The 22,139-nt window shown below is 37.8% G+C and overlaps 1 protein-coding gene across 1 annotated transcript; it reads left to right on the top strand.

The window, feature by feature from the left end:
- The first annotated feature begins 1,273 nt into the window (after window positions 1–1,273).
- LOC148739955 (uncharacterized) lies at window positions 1,274–22,102 on the top strand. The gene is made up of 20 exons (XM_088749616.1): window positions 1,274–1,299; window positions 1,678–1,749; window positions 9,596–9,667; window positions 10,774–10,845; window positions 11,850–11,921; window positions 13,377–13,448; window positions 13,846–13,995; window positions 15,234–15,308; window positions 15,611–15,682; window positions 16,174–16,245; window positions 16,521–16,592; window positions 16,953–17,024; window positions 17,673–17,747; window positions 17,967–18,963; window positions 19,187–19,268; window positions 19,732–19,797; window positions 20,096–20,176; window positions 20,834–20,878; window positions 21,553–21,603; window positions 22,077–22,102. The coding sequence occupies exons 1-20, from the start codon at window positions 1,274–1,276 to the stop codon at window positions 22,100–22,102; spliced, it is 2,322 nt and encodes a 773-aa protein (XP_088605742.1).
- The last annotated feature ends 37 nt before the right edge of the window (window positions 22,103–22,139 follow it).

Genomic DNA, 22,139 nt, shown 5'->3' with positions numbered 1-22,139 from the left:
TAGCTTTGAAACTTTTTTAAACGGTGGCCAATTTACATTATCAACTCAGTTGATAAAATCAAATTATCTGTTGCTACCCCCACCGACGCAGCACCACGTTTAAGCACGTTTAAGCACGTTTATTTAACAATAACAACAATAAAACCTTATTCCCCTGGCTCCGCAGCGATGATAGCAGTGCTAATCGAGGCGGGCCAGGATAATCAGTAAAAGAGGAGGAAAATACAAACAATCAAAACTACAGATGAATAAATAGATGGTAAATACGAAAAAAAATTAAGTCTACGGAAACAACTATGTACTTAATTCAAGTTGACAGCGCATTATGTTGTGAGTGAATACATAAGATAAAATGGATAAGGTAGGATGGGCGAGACAAAGGTGATAGCTACTAAGAATATTTACTAACTTTAGAGATTATCGATTCTAAATTTTCGTAGGAGTCTTCTAATTCTAATATATTGAACAAGATCGTACGAATTTTTCTTTTAAAGATGAATTTTGGTAGGGTTCGAAGCTTAGTTGGTATCTCATTCGGCAGTTACTCAGTCATTCAGCACCACAGTTTCTTTTGAAACTTACCCTCTTTATTTTGTTTTCTTTACTTGTAAGTTTGGAGCCTGCCCTTTTTAAGCAAAGAACACATCATATCCATCCCGAGTAGGCGTGAATATCAGCAGATCAGAGCAGCGATTTTCTAACGATTTAAGTATTTACCATAAGCCCCTCGGTGTAATACCACTAGAAATTTGCATATTCTGATGCCCTTAGAATATAGTAAATTGAAGTAGTGAGGGAACAATGAAACATCCTCATCGATGGCTTTACATATAATAGTTGCGGATTTTGGGCGAATGAACTTTTGGTGCCTTTGATATGCTGTTTTCAGTGTTTTACACCTACACACACGCAGCAAACGAGTGTCATATCTTAGGTTTTTTAAAAGACAACATTTTCGGGCAAACACAGTTCCTGCACAATGTCGACCGGCACAATCTAGTTAACAGTCGTTCATATTACTTTTGGCAGGCATTTGGACAATAACCAGTTGAAGAAATTACCATCAGGCATTTTCAGTAGCAATAACCAGCTGGGAGAGCTGTAAGTTGAGAGTCTGTCTTATTTATGTAAGGAACGCTTCAAATCCACCGCGCAGTGGTAAAAATACCAGTAAATACGAGCAGCTTTGTCTAAGCTCCAAATAAAATAAGCTACGAAGTAGGAATGTTCTGTTTACGTGGACAGAGAGTTTATTTTTCTCCCTGCAAGTACAATGGTGGAGGCGGTGGGGCGGGCAAGGTAAGTCACATGCTGCCTGTGGAACCACCGCTTCTATCCCTACGCTCGATGGCTGTCCTCGGTTCTGCTTAACCCGAACACTTCATCCCATGCTTATATATATATATATATATATATGAGCATGGGATATATATATATAATTATACCTCAAGATTTAGGTTACTTGAAATTTTACTGCAACTCTGAGTTTCATGCCTCTTGCGAAGCAATCGTCAGGCAACTGCCAGAAATAACGGTTACAATCCACCAAAATTTAAAATTTAAAATTTAAGTTTTATCTTAGGTTTTTTAAAAGACAACATTTTCGGGCAAACACAGTTCCTGCACAATGTCGACCGGCACAATCTAGTTAACAGTCGTTCATATTACTTTTGGCAGGCATTTGGACAATAACCAGTTGAAGAAATTACCATCAGGCATTCTCAGTAGCAATAACCAGCTGGGAGGGCTGTAAGTTGAGAGTCTGCCTTATTTATGTAAGGAACGCTTCAAATCCACCGCGCAGTGGTAAAAATACCAGTAAATACGAGCAGCTTTGTCTAAGCTCCAAATAAAATAAGCTACGAAGTAGGAATGTTCTGTTTACGTGGACAGAGAGTTTATTTTTCTCCCTGCAAGTACAATGGTGGAGGCGGTGGGGCGGGCAAGGTAAGTCACCTGCTGCCTGTGGAACCACCGCTTCTATCCCTACGCTCGATGGCTATCCTCGGTTCTGCTTAACCCGAACACTTCATCCCATGCTTATATATATATATATATATATATATAAGCATGGGATTGCGCATGCTCGCTGGTTTACTCTAGTTTGAGCACTCTGGCATGGCTTAGACGATACCACAAAGGTTGGGTCGTTTGGGGTGACCGTCTCGGTTCTCCCCCATCCTAGCATTAGGGATATATATATATATAATTATACCTCAAGATTTAGGTTACTTGAACTTTTACTGCAACTCTGAGTTTCATGCCTCTTGCGAAGCAATCGTCAGGCAACTGCCAGAAATAACGGTTACAATCCACCAAAATTTAAAATTTAAAATTTAAGTTTAAATTTTGGTGGATTGTAACCGTTATTTCTGGCAGTTGCCTGACGATTGCTTCACAAGAGGCATGAAACTCAGAGTTGCAGTAAAAGTTCAAGTAACCTAAATCTTGAGGTATAATTATCCATAGCTTTAGCCCTGCTATTGACCACTTTTTAGTAGATGATGATCTCATTCCGCTATTTTGGTTATATATATATATATATATATATATATATATCTAAATATATCTTTAAATTTTGGTCGCTATGGACATTACTGATCAAAGACTATTTGCGAAGGAACTTTTTCAATGAAATTTTTAATAGACCACAATTTCCTTTCGCATTTTCTTTTACTCTTTTTGTCAAATACTATACTCCTAACTCTAGCCTTTTACAAGTTTTCCCATGTTAGAGAGTAATCGATAAGTGAAGCGGCATCACACAGCGTCGATCTCTAAACTCCATACAACAAATCGAAACAGGAGTCAGGTCAATAAACCGTGAGGGACTCCTTAATATACCTATTGTTGCACCTTTGTGGTATGGAAGTCAAACGTACTTGCTTGCTTGTTAAACTTGCAAAAGAAGGGCACCAAAATGTTATGAAGTCTTTAGTTATTTTAGTACGATTTGGCTATTCCTCATGTTTAGTACGGAGTTGACAAGCCCAATTGAAATCAATGGGGAGGGTACTTTAAAAAGAGGCGAACTCAAATTCTGTAGGCGCGTAATGATGCTTAAAGGAACGATTATGAAGCCACTAGAAAGAGAAGTAAACATCGTAACCAGTGTTAACTAATCAACGTCGGTTAAGGCTCTTCAAGTCGCAGGCAGCCTCTGATCACGAGTCCACAGAAGGCATTCACAGTAAAGGAGTGCTGGTTCGCCGACGATGTGCATGAAGAAGGCTCTACTACAGAAATCGAGAGATAGTGGGGCATACTGGATACCCTGGGTCTAGAGTTTGGCTACTTTTCAAACAGAATGTGGATTATCGCAAAGCCATACAGGAAAGAAAGTGTGGAAGAAGTATTTAAGGAAATTAAACTAACGTTAACATAAGAAAGGAAGGGCGCGGTGACAAACTCACGAGAGTGTCTAGATAAATCAGTTAGTGAGAAGATGTCTGATTGGGTCAGTGAAGTAGTTGAATTCGCAGATTACCCTGAAGCCACCAACACTACCCGACAGCCAGGATCTACTAGAGGCACTGGGGAATGCAAGATCTCAGGTACTTATTCTGGGATAACTGAATACAGGTGTAATCACTTAGATAAGGACATCTTTGAGATCTCAATCCGCCTGGGAGGCCATGCTGGGAAGCAAGTCGGGAGTACATTTCTTCAATCACACTGACAACCTCCCTCGCTGATCAGATCACATCTCAAACACACCAGCTACAAGATGAGTCTTTAGTTAAGTCGGCACCAAACTCAGTCAATCGCGTAAAAAGAACCAATAGACAGTACATAGAGGATAAAGGCGAAGGCACCACTAAAGATCAGGCCACCAACCAGAATGCTATTGTCTCTCGCGACAAAGACTTACAGTGCCCAGTTTATCATCGAGCGCAACAACAATTTCCATGAAACATAGGAGTAACTTTTCCTTATGCTGACTGTGGGGTTTCGCGGATAGTTCATCAGACTATTCACCCTGTAGATCAGCGTCCTTACTGTATAGCATCTAAAATTGCCATTTCAAAAAGCAGCTTCGATAATGGTTATAGAAACCGCACAAAACGACCTTTATGTGAATTTGTTTATAGAACCCTCTTCTACAAAGTACATATACCGGAAAATAGCCACGGCAACTAGATTGTGATTAAAACTGAAAAACGTAGGCGCAGGTAGGCGATTTATAGCTATTTTCCTCATTGTTTCGCTCTCTTTAATTTTCTCGGTGGACCTTCAAGTTTACTGACGATGGACTTAAAAAAGTACCTGCATGTGTCGTCGCATTCTACGCGATGCGAACGCTAGACCAGACAACTGCAAAAGGGTCGGTAGTGTGGCTGACTGTACTTGATCCCTGAGAATTGGGCTTCAACCTGAATACACAGGAATTTCGTGATGTTGACTAGCTATCAAAATATTCACTGGACGTTTGTATGTGGGAAAGTTTTAACGCTAGACTACGCCATGATTTTTAAACGAGAAGGATTTTTCATATAAAGACATGATGATTCGAGAGACCTGGTAGCTGAACTCTTGAGTGCGGTATACGGTGATGGTGAAGTTGATCCCTTCCTTCAAGACATCAGTGAAGCACAGCTTATCAGAGGAGCTGAAAAAGCATAAGGCGCAAAGTTGGACCTTCACACACGTGCAATCTGCAAACACCAACGATTGGCATTCTCTGATGTCAGGATATGCCACCCAAATGCCGAATCACATACGAACATAGAACCAGATCTAAAGAATGCATGTGAATGAAAAGAATATCCAGTACTTAAGGAGAGTTCTCGAAATTGAGCACTAATCATTCGCACCCCTAATATTTACCACACTCGGCTAAATAAGCCTCGCGGAGCTGATAGCTTTAAAGAAGGGGGAGCGATATGCTCTCTTTTGTTCTTTGAAGAACCGCCCTCATCTGCTTGAAGGGTTCAAGAGTAAACGAGGAGAGTCCCCAACGATGAAAATAATGCTCATTTTCACGTCTTGACAACAGAGTTAGCAATTCGGTCGTGAAATTTTAGATTTTAAGTCCAAAACTATTCTTAAAATTTTTCATTGAGCCATTTCATACGTCCCCAAAAATTAAATTAATGAAGAACGTGTCCACTAGAGCACCAGGCAGTCGTGACACATGCCACCTCAGCGATTTCAGTTAAACTTTGCCAGTTTTCAAAGGATCGACCCCAAAACTCAAAATGACAAACTGGTTTCTGTTTTGGTTTCTTCCGGGGAGAAAATGGATCACCCCCGGTTCTTCTAGGTTTTCGCTAAAAAATGGCCTCAAAAAGGTCAAATGTAAAAAGCCCTTACTGCAACTTAATTGAGAAATTTAACAAATTACTCTGACGGTTTGCATACACATTGGTACATCCTTAATAAACGTACGATACAAGTTTTAGTCGATTTAATTAACAACTTGTCCATCAGCAGAGGTGAATAAACTAGTGTGCTTTTAATCTTTTCGATTCAATCAAATATTTGATAATTGAGGTAATACAAATATTTGTAACTTTAAGTCACAGTCAGCTGGCCACAACAGACAAAGAAGTCGCGAGCTCCATATCGCTTATATCTAAACCTAATCGATGCTGTAAAGACGCCTATAATACTGTCTTCGAATATGCTTAAAAAGGAGAAAGGAATGTACTTTTAAAGTAATTCATTTCTAGAAAAAAAGATTACAAACCCCTTAAAATAGATCTGGGCTTATGTTTGACAATGGGACGGTTTCTTAAAATATTGGCTCGCATGAGCTTTCAAACTAAGAAACTGTTTTCTACTCTGAAACGGAGTAGACTTTTTTAAGTAAACATGCACTCTCAATTAGTTCGCAAGAAAGACAAGAGAGTCATTCTTACGCTACACAAGAAAATGATAATCAGTTTTATTTCGACAATACTTTCTAAATCTATTAATTTAATTCAAACTTGAACGAAATAAACCGTTGAAAAAAAATAACAAACAAAAAACAAAGTAAAAATAAAAGCAAAGGAAAAGAAATAAAAGGAAACGAAGTCTTATTCCTCAACCTAACTGTTTCATTGCTAACTAGTTTGGGTTAATTTCATTCTTTCATCGTTAAACAAGAGCTCATTTCAAACAGCTTTGTCGTTGCGTCGCTTGGTTTCTACATCGTTTCGCCATGAATGCGTTGAAAATGTATTGAAACTCTAACAAGGTGGTGTTTCCCATGAATGAGAAATATTCAGTAAACAAAGAAAAAACTACGACGATTTCTAAGTTATTCTTTGTGAGTTGTGAAGAAAAGTGACAGTGACACAAATTTCAGAAACAAATTGTTTTGGTACTGCAATATTTGAAAGATGAATCAATAGACAGGATATTTCACTGCAATGGAATAATGATGAAGTTTAATCGCCCAGGTGGATTCATGTCATTATCATCTTGCTTGTTTTATCTATAGTTATCCTCTGTTTGTGCTTCTTGTATAGCTCTCAAAGAAGATAATTTCGCTCTCCTTGAAACCAAAAAAGTTGTGTTGGCGATCTTTAAAGAGCCAAGATCTTTAAAGAGCCAAGGATATTCGAGAAAAAAAAATAATGTTGAAATCTCTTTGCAACGACCGCTAAGTCGCTTCTGAAACACTAAACGGGGCGACGTTCATGATCCAGTTTTTTACCAGTATTTTGCTGGGCGTGCTGTTGTCAACAGACGTTCCCTTCCCCCTTGCTAAATCACCCTAATAACCTCTCAACAAGCTTTTTAAATGAGTTTTAGTTCAATTTGAGCTGACTTTGTACCAAGATACGTTGTTAAGCAAAACACATGAAGCTAATCAAGGAGAAGTTCGAATTCAATGGAAGCGAAGCGCCATTTATTAGACACGTGATGACGAAGAAGCAAAGGAAAGGCAGATCCAAGGAAAGCTGACGCAATAGACGGGGTGGCCTGCAGATGTGCCAGCAGTGCAGAGATTTGTAAGGCAAGTAAAGTACCTATTTAAATTCCTACAAAACTTTTCAGATGTGAGAGCCAATACTCCGCCTGATACACAAAAATGGCGAGCAAATCTGGATCCATTAGCAGAAAGATGCCTTCGAAAAGATCAAAGACGCGGTTTCCAATGAGCCATAACCTCAGCTAGAGTGACCTAACAGAGGGTCAAGGAGACGTAAAGTACCTATTTAAAGTACCTATACGGCGGATAAAAGACGTGTCCTTGATGAGCTTGGCGTTTTAGTGATTCAGTATGGTCAACCAATGCCATTTGAATTGCAAATAGGGCGCTCACGTTGATAGAAAGGAAGAACTCGCAGATCGAAAAGGAATTTAGGCTCCAGTCTTTGGCACGGAGCATAAAAAATATGTAGACTGATCAAAAACCCCTGGTCTTCATTTTGCTGAAGATCTCAGCATCAGCACCCAAGAGGCTCCAGCAACTCTTGTCGCGACTTCAGTGGTGTGGCTACAGGCCTGGGATATGTTGCCGGCCGACACTCTCTCAAGAGCTTGCCACCGACGTTTTTCCCTTTTTTCAGACCAACAACTTAAGGAAAACCAGGGAGAGAGAGACGAGTTGTGACCCAGCCCCACAGAAATTGGAGAAAACAATCTTGGAACACTTCCCAGATGCAAAAGAGGTTTGCGTAATGGCCATCTATCCGAGATTTTCCAGGCAGCCTTCAAGCAGCCCCATTAGCAGAGGATGAAACAATTCCTAAATAGCTAAAAAAACCCATATTGGCAGCTCCAAGTAAAGCCAAGATTCTATCTGTAACACCTTACAAGCTCCAAGCAATAGAGTCCAGGACCATGAGATCTAAACGGTTCTCAAAGCCACCAAGTTACTTGATGAACTTAGCATAAAAATGATCGAATGGCTAACTGTAGACTATCCAAATTTTAAAGAAAGAAACATTGAACTCATACAACTTGATTTACTCTTCAGAAACGTTCCCTCGTTCTACAGTGTAATACCGTGGTATAGTTTAGCGTTCCAGTGCCCTTAGAGTGGAGCATGTTCTGCTATATCCTCCAAACTTTTTTGCAGCGTGCAAGACTAAACGCTTACAGAATGCCTATCATCAAAACTTTAATTTTGAGAAACGAACTTTTGACGCTTCTTGTCGTGGTAAAAACAGTGCTTTAAGAAGCCTTTTTATGATAAACTCAATGCGAAATACTATCACCATTTTACAATATCAATTTCCCTTAAAATCCTCGCATTTATGTTTTCTCAAAAAATATATGACTTTACAATATTAAAGAAAGTTTTATCAACACCTATTAGAAAGCAACTCTCACTAAAACAGATATTTCGATGTAAATAACAGGGCTGCGATCTATCGGTGTTCGGGGGCCTGCTGAAGTGACAAACATTTGGCTTCGAGTGATTGAAAAATATTTTTCGATCTCCCTATTCTTACATTCTCAAGTTCTGTTGATCTACAAGAGTCCACATACGCTATTTAATCTTTTGTCTTCGGCTTAACTTTTCCGCGAACCATAACTTTACAGAGAAAAAAGTGTTTTTAAGGTTAAATCTCAGACACTTTACTAGCTTTACTGTTATTGATATGAGAACAATAATCGATTTTGTGTGGCAAGAAAAGCGAAAATGCTACGCAAGAGAAGACAAAGAGTGCGCACGCGAAAGAACAGTAAAGAGTGTGCCTCTCTACGCTTGCCAGATATCAGTTAATGATGAATCGAGTTTTTTTCTGAGACAATTGATGTAAGGTGTAGGATAAAATAAAAGCACTCTTTTTTCAGCTCAGTTAAGTTCAATTATTTGTGGAGTTGTTTCAAATGTCCCAAAAGATTGCTCGCCTTTCAAAATTCTGTTCTCGATAAAGGTACTTATGCTGGAGGCACTGTAAGCTGCAGCTACAGTTGTTCCTCAGCGGTACCATTGATACAGTCATTGCTCACGTAAAACATTACCAGCTTTAGAGTTCAAGTAGGAACTCTTTCCAGTGGAAAGAAACGGAAAGAAACATCATTTGAGGCACTTTATTTTCTGCTCTGAATTTGGGAAATAAACCTTTGTACTAAGCAGTCCTACAGTTGATAATTTGTTTATCATAGAGAGGGAGTCCCAACAAATTAATCGAAGAAACTTATTCGCAGCCCGCAGTTAAACAAACTCGCGGCTGAAGTGGGCCAGTTTGATTAACTATTGCTTATAAATAGATAAAAAAATTAATAAAAATCATAGATCAATTCTGAATACACCTTCAAGCCTCAGCTTAAAATAAACCTTAGCCTGCATTATTGGCCTTTAAAAAGAGGGGAAAAAAGAGGGATTATTTTTAGTGCGAACAGTGATTATTAATCCCAATAATTCCGCTTCGAGTTAGCTTCACTCTTGTCCTTCCTTTTTGCAGTCTGCCCACTGAGGTTGCGTTGGCATAATATTAAAAATTTTTAATACTAACACAAAGTATGGGGCAAAACTGGTTGAAGATCGATAGGCTAGCGAAGTTAGACTATACTTGAATAACAAAGTTTGTAAAGCTTTAGTGTTCTTGTTCTAGTCAGTAAAAATTTACCACGTTAACACATACAAGTCTCCCATCATTTATATGCTTTTAACTTGATGAATGCCTTGATTTATTTTTTCCTGTTGTAGGAGACTGAATGACAACCATCTCAAGGAATTGCCCCTGGGAATTTTTACTAACAAAACTGATCTGTCCTTTCTGTGAGTAGTGACGCTTTTGTATTCATTAAAAGTTAATGTGAGATGAGGACAAAAGCGCACAAAGAAATTTTTAAAATATACCTGTAGATCAGATCTGTGTCTAACCATCTATAAGTCTGCTTGTAAATTTCCCAAAGTATTTACTCTCCAAAAATCACATCAACTTGTGATAAGCCTTTTCAGCTTTGTTCGGGCCTTTTGTTAACACGGACTGGCAATCCAAACAGCCTTTTAAAGTAAGGTGGTTTAAAGAGACTAAAACATGCAAATAAAAGAAATTTTAGTACTCAGCATTTGGCAATAAATGGGTCCAAATTAACTGAAAGAATTCAATTGAAATCATAGAGGCAGGCGCGGAGAGGCAAATGATTATGAAAATAACATAGAATGATAATAGTAACAAAAACGAAAATAACAATACTAATAACAATGACAATCATTAGGATGAATAAATAATAAGGGGCTGAATTGAAACAAAATGAAAGGGTGAGAAGGGACTTGGATCGGGAATAGGAGATTCAAACAGATTGCATTCCGGTAAACTTGAAAAACGTCGATCGGCTTTGGCTTTCAGCCTTGGCTCTGTGTATATGAAAGTGGTCTCGTAAATGTTTAAAGCTTTTGCTTGCTTGAGCGCTGTCAAAAATATGTAACCACATGTATTAATTTATCTATTCATTTATTATGGTTTGAGGATCTCAGTCCTTATAAATTGTTAAATACCTGAATTGACAATCCTAGGGTAATAAGCAAAACAGGACCAACGCGAGAAAGGAATAAATTAGTTGCGGTGGTATAAAAACCCCAAATGGCAGGAAGGAGACTATTTGGCTATTTACGGAACGTAGCAAAGACGTGAAACTGTGAACCATAAAGAAGAAATTCCATGATTGCTAGGGCGGAGGGCTTGAGCACTTTAACCATTCGGTCTCGCTACCCTTAATCAAGCTGCCCTGAGAAATACGAACAACTCTTCCACAACCTTTTTTGGGTATGATTCTCTTTCGAATATACAGCAGGTTTTAGGCACTGCAGCGATGGAAAATACCCTAAACAACTTGCAAGTTCTTAGTTGCGCTTCTTGTCATTTGGTCTTTATCTCTAAGGGATTTGTCTGGAAACCCCTTGAGAGTTCTGCCATCTGATATTTTCAACACAAATACTGCCTTATACTGGCTGTAAGTAGGTTTTTACTATTTTGACGAGACTTAATAGGACTAGTAATGAAGGATTAAAACTGTAAAATATGTCTTTATAAATTGAATTTCGTTGAACTTTTACGTGATCGGTTTGAGTATCTTTTTTAATGATTGGCATAAGGAAGTTCTTGACAACAGAATAAATGTTGGGAATCTGTGGATAAGAAAAAATAAAGGACCATTCAGATACTCTGAGAAGGAAACTACTATGTTGTATTAATTTTGAGAATTAGCAAAGACAACCTGGGTTCTTTTAAACAAACTTATAAGCCGTATCGTGTACCATTAGACTGTAAACAAGTAAAAATGAAAAAAATGTACAAATCTCTATGTTAACCGAACAATATTGGAGTACAACTCATTCTCCCATTCTTATCAACTTATCTATTTCTAAACATGTGTAACGAACTAGTGTATCTGTATTAACAAACCCGTGGCTTCCAAACATCCGCTGATATGACTGCTGATAAAATTAAGTTTTAAAAGTGTGAAAGTAAATGAAAACCTTCCTGGTTGGTTATATCCTTTCTAAAATTTTCCAATCGTAGCCTGCACATCAAAGCATACTAAACGTGAGCCCGATCATTAGGGGCCTGGGTACTTAGCATCAGCACGCAAGCCTGGTTCGACATTCCGGTTGTCCGTGAGAGTTGATAAATAGTCCTGGAATGATGAGAATCTTTTATTTGCCTGTTCATTGCTTTTATTTCTTATACAAAGTTTCTCATCAGCCACCACGGAATAGTGAAAAGAAAGTAGGGATAACTCCGATTACTTGGCTAGAAATCGCCCTTACAATATCAATAAGTCGCGGACTTATTCCAAGCTTCGTCTATAATCATCCTAGACATACATTTGCGATGGCTCAAAATGGTTTCGTTATTTTAGAACACTTATTTTTTAATGGAATGTAGCTTCCAAAAATTTTCTTTTATTTTTCTCACCTTGTGCTATGCTATGCTAAATTTTCATGAAATTTCTAGGTACTTGTCTGAAATAAAATTGCTTCACCTGCCCTCAGGACTCTTTGACAAAAACACAGGGCTGCGGTTTTTGTAAGTAACACTTTGCGATCTGCGAGTCTTATACTTTTTTATTGTACTTAAAGGTAACACACAAGACTAAGTTAAAATGATGAAAGATACGTATGATGCACGATCCTCGTAGTAGAGAGCGCTATTTATGCGATAGCGAAAATCAAACCTGAAAAAAATCAGGCCTGTACGGGATTCGAACCACTGACCTCTGCGATACTAGTGCAGCGCTCTACCAACTGAGCTAAGAAGCCAACTGGGAACTGCACTAGTATCGCAGAGGTCAGTGGTTCGAATCCCGTAAAGGCCTAATTTTTTTCAGGTGTGATTTTCGCTATTGCATAAATAGCGCTCTCTACTGCGAGGATCGTGCATCATACGTATCTAATACCGCAGTTCAAAATATATGAACTTCATATATTCATTGTAAATGATGAAAGAGTTAATAGGATTAGAAAAATTTTCTCTGAATCTCTCTTCTAATGATTTGTAGTTATTTAATCCCAAAAATCAAGTCTTCTATGGCTAATACTAATTACCAACTTTTTATGCTGGCTGACTCAAACCTCAGATCTCAGACCTTAGCTGCACAGCAGCTCTAAAAGCCTCCAATGGACTTTATTTTTTCCTTCCTGTTGTTGTTTTTCAATCGACATGTAGTATAGTGTTAGAAATAGTCGACAGATTTATGAGATTCCTCTTCTCGCACAGTCATTTCTAGAATTCATGTACAACATACGCTCTAACTCGACCGTCGCATACCTTTTAGAGGAAACACCAAGTTGGTTTTATTTTCTGGAATGATGGTTTCTGCGATTTCCCCATCTAAATAGCAGGCATCATAAAGTGCCGTTGAAAGAAAAAAAGTTATTTTCAGTTTCCATTGTTGATACGTGTCTATTACAAACCATATCAATTGAAATATATTGTAGTGTGGTACAATGGGTATTAAAAATGAAGTTATTTAGTTAGTTAGCTCCTCATTAAGGGAGGCTAACCGCCGCCCAGTTAACACAATGGATACTGCGCTAGACTGTTGTGCGGGAGGTCGAGGGTTCGAGCTCCGGCCGGACCAACACTCAAGGACTTAAAATAATTGAGAAGAATTTGCTGCTTTTCGATAACTTCATGAAATGGTAAGATATTCTAGTCTTCTCGGATAGGGACGAATAAATGGAGGTCCCGTCTCTTGCAGGGTTGGGGTAGGAGACGTTAATTTCCCACACACGAGATTACTTTGTGATGGATGTCCTCCCCTGGGGTGGGATGGTGGGTTTGTTGTGAAGGCAGTAAGTTAGATAACTCATTGGGTTGATTACGTCACCTTCGTTAAATAACGAATGTTGTATTGTATTGTAGCTAATTCTTTGTTTTTCTGTTTCGTGAGGTCAGTAACTGTCACCGAAGACAACCCCTAAAAGTATGAAAGTCTTTAATTTAACACAGCTAATTAGTTTCATATGGTAAAATACACAGACGCCTGAATGGCAATGATTTGAAAGGACTAAATGGAAGTGCGTTCAAAAACATGATAAAGCTAAAGGAACTGTAAGTAACTCTTCAAAATTGTATAGAAAAGAATTCCTTGTCCTCGAAAATAATTATATGTGAAATGTTCACTTTGGCTGACTTTAATTAAAGGTATCGTGATCGCATTATGAGTTATGATGTCGCCGAAGGATCACTAAACCCGCACGGGGTACCCCTTCTAGAAAGATTTGATACAGACAAGGTTGATCGGAAGGTTTTCTGACGCAAAGTACCTTACATGCAAAAAAAAATTATTTTATGTTCTTTCATGGATCAAATTATCCAGTTGTTTGTTAAGGTGCTCTCAAAAAGTAGCAGCATCCTCCTTTATTCTTTCCATCCTCTCTTTTTTATTATTTTTTTTCCTCTTATCTCCTATTCCATCCAATGGCCACAAGACAAGTCGATAATATATTACTTTTATAACACTAGATCGCATACGACAAATATCTAGGTGTGACACAAAAGATCATGTTTCTTTACCTGAACACAGATGGTTGCAAGACAACAACATCACTGAATTGTCTCCTGAATTATTTCAAGATTTAAAAAGTCTGAAAGAACTGTGAGTGATTTTCATTCTAAGTTGTCCTCTGGAATTGACTCAATAACTGAACAAAATCTTTCAGCGTTAACATCGGCGTTAACATCACACCTTATCGTAGGTACTGTATGTTTAACACGGATTCTACTAATAACATACTTTTTTTTTCCTGTCGGTAGTTGGAGACTCAACAACATATTTTTCCATAGCAGATTTCCGAATCATAAATTAAGATTTTGTTGTAAAATTAATTTTTTTTAATGGAGGTAAAACAAAGGTACCGGTCTAAAACAAAAAGACGTTTTTGCTCACATTCAAGTCTCAGTTTTTTTATATGGGATATCTTTCTCCTTTTTTGAGCCATTCTGGCATTTTCTTAAATCATGACTTTGACACTTAAGCTTTCTTTTTGCAATTCGTTTGAGTAATCATGGAGAGAGAGTTAGCGTTTACCAACATTTGAGAAAAGTGTTAGGAGTGTAAGCAAAACTCAAATAGTCGGCTGCCTCTTACCTTTTGCAAGAAATATTGACTTAGCGGATTGAACGCAATAACATTTGAAGATGCTCTGTACTATAAGCCACACCATGTACTCATGTGGCTTCACTCAGCTCTGTACTATAAGCCACACATTGTACTCTTATGGCTTCACTCAGGTCTGTACTATAACCCACACATTGTACTCATATGGCTTCACTCAGCTCTGTACTAGAAGCCACACGTTGTACTCATATGGCTTCCCTCCGCTCTGTACTAGAAGTCACACATTGTACTCATATGGCTTTCCTCAGCTCTGTGGTATAAGCCACACATTGTACTGATATGGCTTCACTCAGCTCTGTACTAGAAGCCACACATTGTACTCATATGGCTTCACTCAGCTCTGTACTATAAGCCACACATTGTACTCATATGGCTTCACTCAGCTCTGTACTAGAAGCCACACGTTGTACTCATATGGCTTCACTCAGCTCTGTACTAGAAGCCAGATATTGTCCTCATCTGATTTTACTCAGCTCTGTACTAGAAGTCACACATTGTACTCATGTGGCTTCACTCAGCTCTGTACTAGAAGCCACACATTGCACCCATATGGCTTCACTCAGCTCTGTGCTAGAAGCCACACATTGTACTCATATGGCTTCACTCAGCCCTCTAAATATTTTTGATGAGCAGCATCTGTATTTATTTTAAGTTACTTATGAATTTCAGATCACTGACTTAATGACGATTAAATTTTCCTGTTTTCTCATCATTAGCTATCTGTCAAATAACAAATTGAACAAGAGTCTGCCAGATGGACTTTTTAACAGCCTTTCCAAGCTGATACACCTGTAAGTGAAACGGTTATTTAACAAAGATAATTGGGAAGAACCAAATGATCATTTGTATGACGTTGTTTACAAAAGCACAGTCGTCACAGCTCAAAAATCCTAAATTTTTCCAGTTTGACATTGGAAATCTGACTAGATGAATAACAGAAAGCTATTCTAAGCGGTTGACGTGCTATGCTTAATTTTTCCACTTTTTGAAAGTTTTCACCACACGCAACCTGCCAATAATTAATATTCTATGGAACAGTCTAGATGGTAATTCTATCATTAGCGAGCTTCTTGTAACTGTGGTGAATTTTTAGGGATTTGTCAAACAATGAACTTGGAAATCTGCCACCGCACATCTTCAGAAACATTACAGCGGTAGAATTTCTGTGAGTAAGATTTTTATTGACATCAAAGTCTGAAAATATATTTTTTACCGATTTTCTAGAGAATATCAGAATGTAGTAACTCTTAGTTATGACAACTCTAATTACAAAATACTTTTAGAAAGCAAATGTCTTTGTCTCCTTCATATGTTGGATATTATATTGTTGTATTGGAGGATCACGCTACCCCAATAAGTTTGTAATTTATAACAGAAATGGCTCATAAGTTAATTTTTTAAACTCAGCTTTAAACAATAGACCTTGGAAATAAACTTGGGAGTTTTCGAGCTTAACCTTGAGAGCATTACAGTTATGTCTGATGCTTTTCTTTGAAGATAGAGATATAAAAAATTAGGAGCTATTCTGTTGGAAAAAGCATTGCCATTGCCTTGCCTGAACTACAGCAGTGACTAAAAAAAACGCAGTGTTAAAGAAATCATTCCACGGCTACATCTGCGTATATAAGTCTAGACTTTCCACGTTCCTTTATTCAGGAAAATGGACCATAACAAAATCGAGAGGCTTCATGAGGATCAGTTCCAGGGCTTAGTCAATTTGTTTGAACTGTAAGTACACTCAGAGTTGGAACCTTTTCCCAAGATGATCCGATTCGTAAACCGTCCGTGTACAGCTCTGGTGAGGGGCTAACGCTCGAAACGTCAGCCTTAGATTCTTTACGGAGGCCATTTTACATTATCAGCTCAGTTAATAAAACCAAAATTACAAGATTATTGCAATGTTAACTCCGTTATCGCTTAAATGTAATGTGCCGCACCCAATAGCAATCAAATTATGCCACTGTAATTTAGTATTTATGTTTTGTTCTTTTCACCTGTTTAAGATATCTCTCGGAGAACATAATTGAGGCTTTGCCAGACAAAATTTTCAAGGGCGCCAAAAACCTCAAAGCTCTGTGAGTACAGTTAATCACAAATAGAAAAACATTCTAGGATATTTAAAGTGATGGAAAGAGTATAATAGAAGCATTTCAAATCTGAGATCTTACTATAAAAATGAGTATGAAGTAGAATAGACAATGCAAATGAAACTGCTTATCAAAGTAAGTTGTATTGATTTTTGTTAGACTAAAAATGTGGCCTTTTATTTACTAAACATACTTTTAGTGAGCAAGGGAGGATATTACTCAAATGCAAACACACATAGTTGGGAACCAGATAGTTTTACAGCAATCCCATGTAAATTTATGAGGAAGATGACAATGGTAAGAAACTGTCTACCTACTAAATGTGAGTGATTATTTTCTTTATTTCAGAGATATCTTCGGCAATAAGATTCAAAACGTTTCCGTCACGACTTTTAAATATGCTCACGAATTACGATTTTTGTAAGTTTACGACAAATTAGAGATGCTTATCTAGACACCAAAACTTTTTTCTTTCCTTTTTTTTTTCTTGGACAGCTTATTTGAACACTAATATGTACTTATTGACCGAGTTAGATCGAGCCGGAAGGAAAGTATTTGGCTTGAGAGAGCCAAACATTTTCCCGTCCAGCCCGACCTAACTGCGTCAATAAGCATTTTAATCATAGGACTTCTGACTAATTAAATGTTGTAAAACTCTAAAAAGTTTGTTTTAACTTAAATAGGACGCAATAGACTAGCGCGCGCAAAAATAACGAAAATAGGATTTTTAGGTATAAAAATTTTCTTCATTTTTCGAGTCAGAACAAGGAACTCATAGTTCATCGGAAATCTTGACTTAATTTTTTTTGTTTTTTGCACTGCTGTCACTCGTTTTTTGTTACAATAGCAAACGATGTCGTGCTGCAAGTACACTAGTGCCTGTCGCCTTTTTCAACTTTCACTCTGGTTTTCTTTGGGGATGGCACGTGCGGGGCCGGACGAGTCATATGATAACAATAAATTCTACTCTTGGAAATACACTTTTTGGAATAGGTCAAATTTATTTTGTTTCTTGAATTACGATATAAACCAACTTAATGTTTGATTAGTTATTACTCAAAACTGCAGGTTCATACATTACAACTGGATGGCTGAGCTCCCTAAAGGACTTTTCACCAGGCAGTTGACGCACATTATCAGAGTGTAAGACTCCATCCCTAAAAATCATTTCCTTCAATCACATCTTTTCTTAAATAACAGCCTATCATATTAATCAATTAAAAATTATTAATTGAATTCAGATCATTAACGATTAAGGTGTCTAGTGTAAATGACTTAATTTCCCATCATTTTATGCAAGCATATGCTTGTTATTGATGTTCAGCGATGTAATAAGAAAGTGAAATTTTTTTTTCATTCCAGAACTTTGGACACCAACCTCATGTGCTGCCACCTCGATCTTTTTAGGCAGGATGCCGATTGCGACTATTCTTTCAATGACAACTTCGCAAGCTGTCACTCTATGTTCCGTAACCTTGCTCCAAGGAGAAGTCTTTGGGTTGTTGGTCTTCTTTCGTTGTTTGGGTCTTTGTTTGTTGTTGGGTGGCAGTATTTTTACCCTGATAACAATGTGGTCCAGTCTATCATGCTGGTGAATCTGGGAATCTCAGACGGCATCATGGGTATTTACCTTATCACTATAGGTATAAAAGACCTGCAATGGTCAGGAGAATACTACCTGCACGACTACGAGTGGCGCACTGGTTGGTTTTGTCATTTCAATGGCGCCATGTCTGTCTTTTCAAGTGAGGTGTCAGTTATGATGATCTCACTGATTGCATGGGACAGGCTCAAGAACATTGTGTTTCCCTACACTTTTGCAAAAATTACACCAAGGCAGACTCGTATAATGTGCGCACTCATCTGGCTGGTGGGAGGCATTATGGCATTCCTTCCCTTGTCTGGAATGCACTACTTCGGTGACTGGTATTATGGCAAGAACGTAGTGTGCTTGCCCCTGCAGCTTTCCCCGCAGCTACAAGAAGGCTGGGAATACTCCACTTCCATCTTTATCGTTCTAAATTTTTCTCTTTTTATCTTCATTATGGTGGCTTATATTGCCATCTTGTTGAAATCATGGTCGTCAAGCAGACGGCTCGGTGTACATGGAACTGTGCGTGAAAAACGAGCAAGAGCACAAAGTGCACATGCCAAAAGAGAAAGAGCACTTGCCAAAAGGGTGTTCTTCATCATTCTGACCGACTTCTTGTGTTGGATACCAATCATTGCTATCGGCATCAAGTCTCACGTCGAGAAAACATTTGATCCCCCTGGTGATCTGGCAGTGTGGATTGCAGTGTTCGCTCTGCCGATCAATTCAGCTATCAACCCATTGCTATATACGCTATCTACTCCACAGGTAACAGGTCTATTTAATTTTCACTATTGAATAGGACATACTGTCATGTTGAAATTTGCTCTCGTGTCAGGGTAGGCTGGCAACTTCATTTTGTAATTGTGACGCTTGACATAGAAAATCAGAAATGAAAAAGAGTTGATTATGACCATGGAAACCAACATGAATATAACAGAGATTATTCGAAAGTCTCACACTAACTATCCCATAAATTTCTGATGTGTAGGTGCAAGCTATACTGAAACCAAAAGTGAGGAAGCTGTGGTCGAATGTTCGATCTTTTTTCAACAGAGGGCAAAATCAAGAAGGTACAGTTTGATGTTCCATTTTAAAATACCATAATAACAATAATGGTGATTCACGACTCGAATTTCCAATTTTTTACGCCTGTGGCGTACAAAAAGGAATCAAGAGTGACTCTAAATGTGTGGGTAGAAATGGGGGCAGAGCACGTTTCACGGGGGATGAGGGTGTCGCTAGCTGAAATAATTATTTCTGATCGATTTCTGATCGGTCAAAGCCATGTTCTAGGAGTATTGACGCAAATTGAAGCCATTTGTCAAACCCTTTTGAATAAGAATGGAGCGGAGATTTGTAAATTATTATCAAAATATAAAGGAATCAACCTCTGTCTTAAATTTCAATGTAAGATTAATACAAATCTGAATTGTAGAATGATTTTTGTGTAATAAAGGTTTGGAAAAGCCTGACAGTGGCCTATTCTCTGTTTGGGGAAGACCAAGTCATTTTTTGTTTTGTTTTATAACATAGAAGAAGCAGACAATGATCAGCAGGGACAGGCTGGAAATGAAGATGCACACGCTATCAACGAAGAGGGTAATAATCAATCAATCAATCAAGTTTATTGTCTTTACGTGAGGCATGGTTACCAAGTTGCCCGAGCCAGAGGCTCGTGTATAAAACGTAAGACTATAAAAAATTATGTTCAGATAATAATATAAAGATGGCGATAAAAGGATAAATCATATTGATATTGTTAATAAGGTTGATGAATGTAATTACACATGAAATACGCCTTCTCTACCTCCGAAATTTTTCGCGTAACAACTTTTCCTTCCTTTTTTTGCGTTCACTAGTAATCCTGATTTTTTTTCTTCCAATGTTTTCCTCGTAGGAGAACACATTGAAATGCAAGTAATAGAACACCACGATATTCCAGAAATGGAAGCCCTTGAATTGCTTGCTCCGCAACCAGGTGAGTGTTCCATCTGTACACTTACTTTCAGACAGCACGTTGTAAATAGTGAAGTAAAACCACTTAATGGGAAACATACCAAGGACATTATTCGACCCAAAAAACTTTCAACCGTGACACTGATGTTGATGATTATGCCATGACTGACTTTGCAACATAACTTCCTTGGCATGTATATCTAGTCTATTTTAAATCTACCAGAATATTTGCTCTTTCAAATTGAAATACCTGGAGAAAAACCACAGCATTCCTTTTCTGTTCTGGTACAATCTTTTTGTGCATTTTGAGAGAGAAAAGATAGAAAAAGTTTTTCCATATGACATAAAAGTGACTAAATTTGGCGTTATAACTTTTGGTTGATGACTGCAAGAAGAACGCCTAGTTTAACCAGCTTTGTTTTTCTTCAGATACGTTTAAAAATTTTGTTGAAACTTTTCCTTAAGGACTTTTTAACTCTACTGGTGAGACGCCCCTCCCTTTCCTTTAGCAACCTGTACAGTGTATCATGGGAGAAAGATGCCCTCGTCCCACATACGATATGGCTGTTGTAAATGAATGATTCCTTTATATTGATAATGATCATTATGTTTTGAGTTTTTGGTTTTATTATATGATAAATAACTCTAACTTAAAAATATTCCTTAACTTTGTCGACAGCGATGGAACAAGCCTGTAGAGGGGATGAAAGTGCATCTTCCTCAGGTATTATTACTTGTTAATTGAAATAAAACTCACAATCTTGCAGATGTAAATATGAGCTGTGTAACATAACAAGTTTATATTCATCGAGAAATCAGCTAATTCATCGTGATTTCTAGAGCTTTCGGACAAATTTTTACGCTCGCACGCATCCAGTTCTAAATATAAAGCTTACAGTTACACTTGACCGAAGTATTTCAGGTCTTTTATTTTTTGGTCTGGATAACTTGGTTGTATATTTCATATCAATGGATAATAGAGTATACATGACTATTTAAAAAATTATTTAAAAATTATTCCACTCGCGCTTGTTGGATAGGAGATGATAGATAGCCAACGAGGCGCGTAGCGCCGAGTTGGCTATAATCATCTCCTATCCAACAAGCGCGAGTGGAATACTTGTTTTATTAAAAACGTTAAATGAAATTATTTTATTAAATTTTTAGCTCCCTTTTAATTTTAAACTGACACGTACGCTTGCCATATTTGTAGATTACGGTATATTGGCTGACATACCATAATGGCTAAGCCAATAAAAAGTCTTGAATTGCATTATCCAATGATCTAGTTTTTAATAATACTTAATATAAAATGAAATTGTTTTGTAATGTATTCAAGAAGAAAACATGAACCAAAAGCCTCCTGACATGGTTTACTCTACTTGTTCCTTGAAACAGATTATGAGGATAGTTTTGACATCCGACCAGCCACTAAAACGACGGTGAAAGGTAAGGTCTTTTCAATTTTCATTTTTTTGAGAGGAAAATATACTACTTCACAAAACAGCGAATCAAGGAATGCCTTGTATCACCCAAAGTATTGGCTGGTGCTACCGCGTTGGCGCACGGAATACTTGACTGTATTCTTTTTTTTTTTTTTTTGTATCATACCGTGGACAAGATCGGTATTCCATATTATTAACGTCATGACCAACAATCAAATCAGTGTATTCACGAGAGTAGCGTCGAATTTCCTCCCTCTCTTCCTGAACCTAACAGATCATCGCGATTGAAAAACGTCTTAGTGACAAGTTTGCTGTTGTCAGAGAAATGTTAAACTTGCGATGAGAGGTGTTAATTTCAAAGGTGCCCGCAAATTAATTTTTTCCGAGAAAATGAGCAACACTTGATTGAAACCTTCAAAGGATCACCTTCAGTGTATTTATGCAAAATCATTGTTTAATTATATTGTGAAATTTTAGGCTCTTCAGGCATGTTGTCTATTTAAATTAAATTTTCGCAGATGAACATTTCTAGATTGATAT

The sequence above is a fragment of the Stylophora pistillata genome, chromosome 2, assembly GCF_964205215.1.
Source record: "Stylophora pistillata chromosome 2, jaStyPist1.2, whole genome shotgun sequence".
Classification (NCBI taxonomy): Eukaryota; Metazoa; Cnidaria; class Anthozoa; order Scleractinia; family Pocilloporidae; genus Stylophora; species Stylophora pistillata.
Note: the sequence above shows the minus strand (reverse complement) of the source record. Positions and strands in the feature narration are given on the sequence as shown.

What these genes read in the sequence shown, in the direction of transcription:
- LOC148739955 (XM_088749616.1), top strand. Translation starts at nt 1,274, where the DNA reads ATGGTGGAGGCGGTGGGGCGGGCAAG. An exon ending in CAGAGGGCAAAATCAAGAAG is followed by an intron (nt 19,269 to 19,731) that starts GTACAGTTTGAT and finishes TTTATAACATAG; the next exon opens with AAGAAGCAGACAATGATCAG. An exon ending in TGAAAGTGCATCTTCCTCAG is followed by an intron (nt 20,879 to 21,552) that starts GTATTATTACTT and finishes TCCTTGAAACAG; the next exon opens with ATTATGAGGATAGTTTTGAC.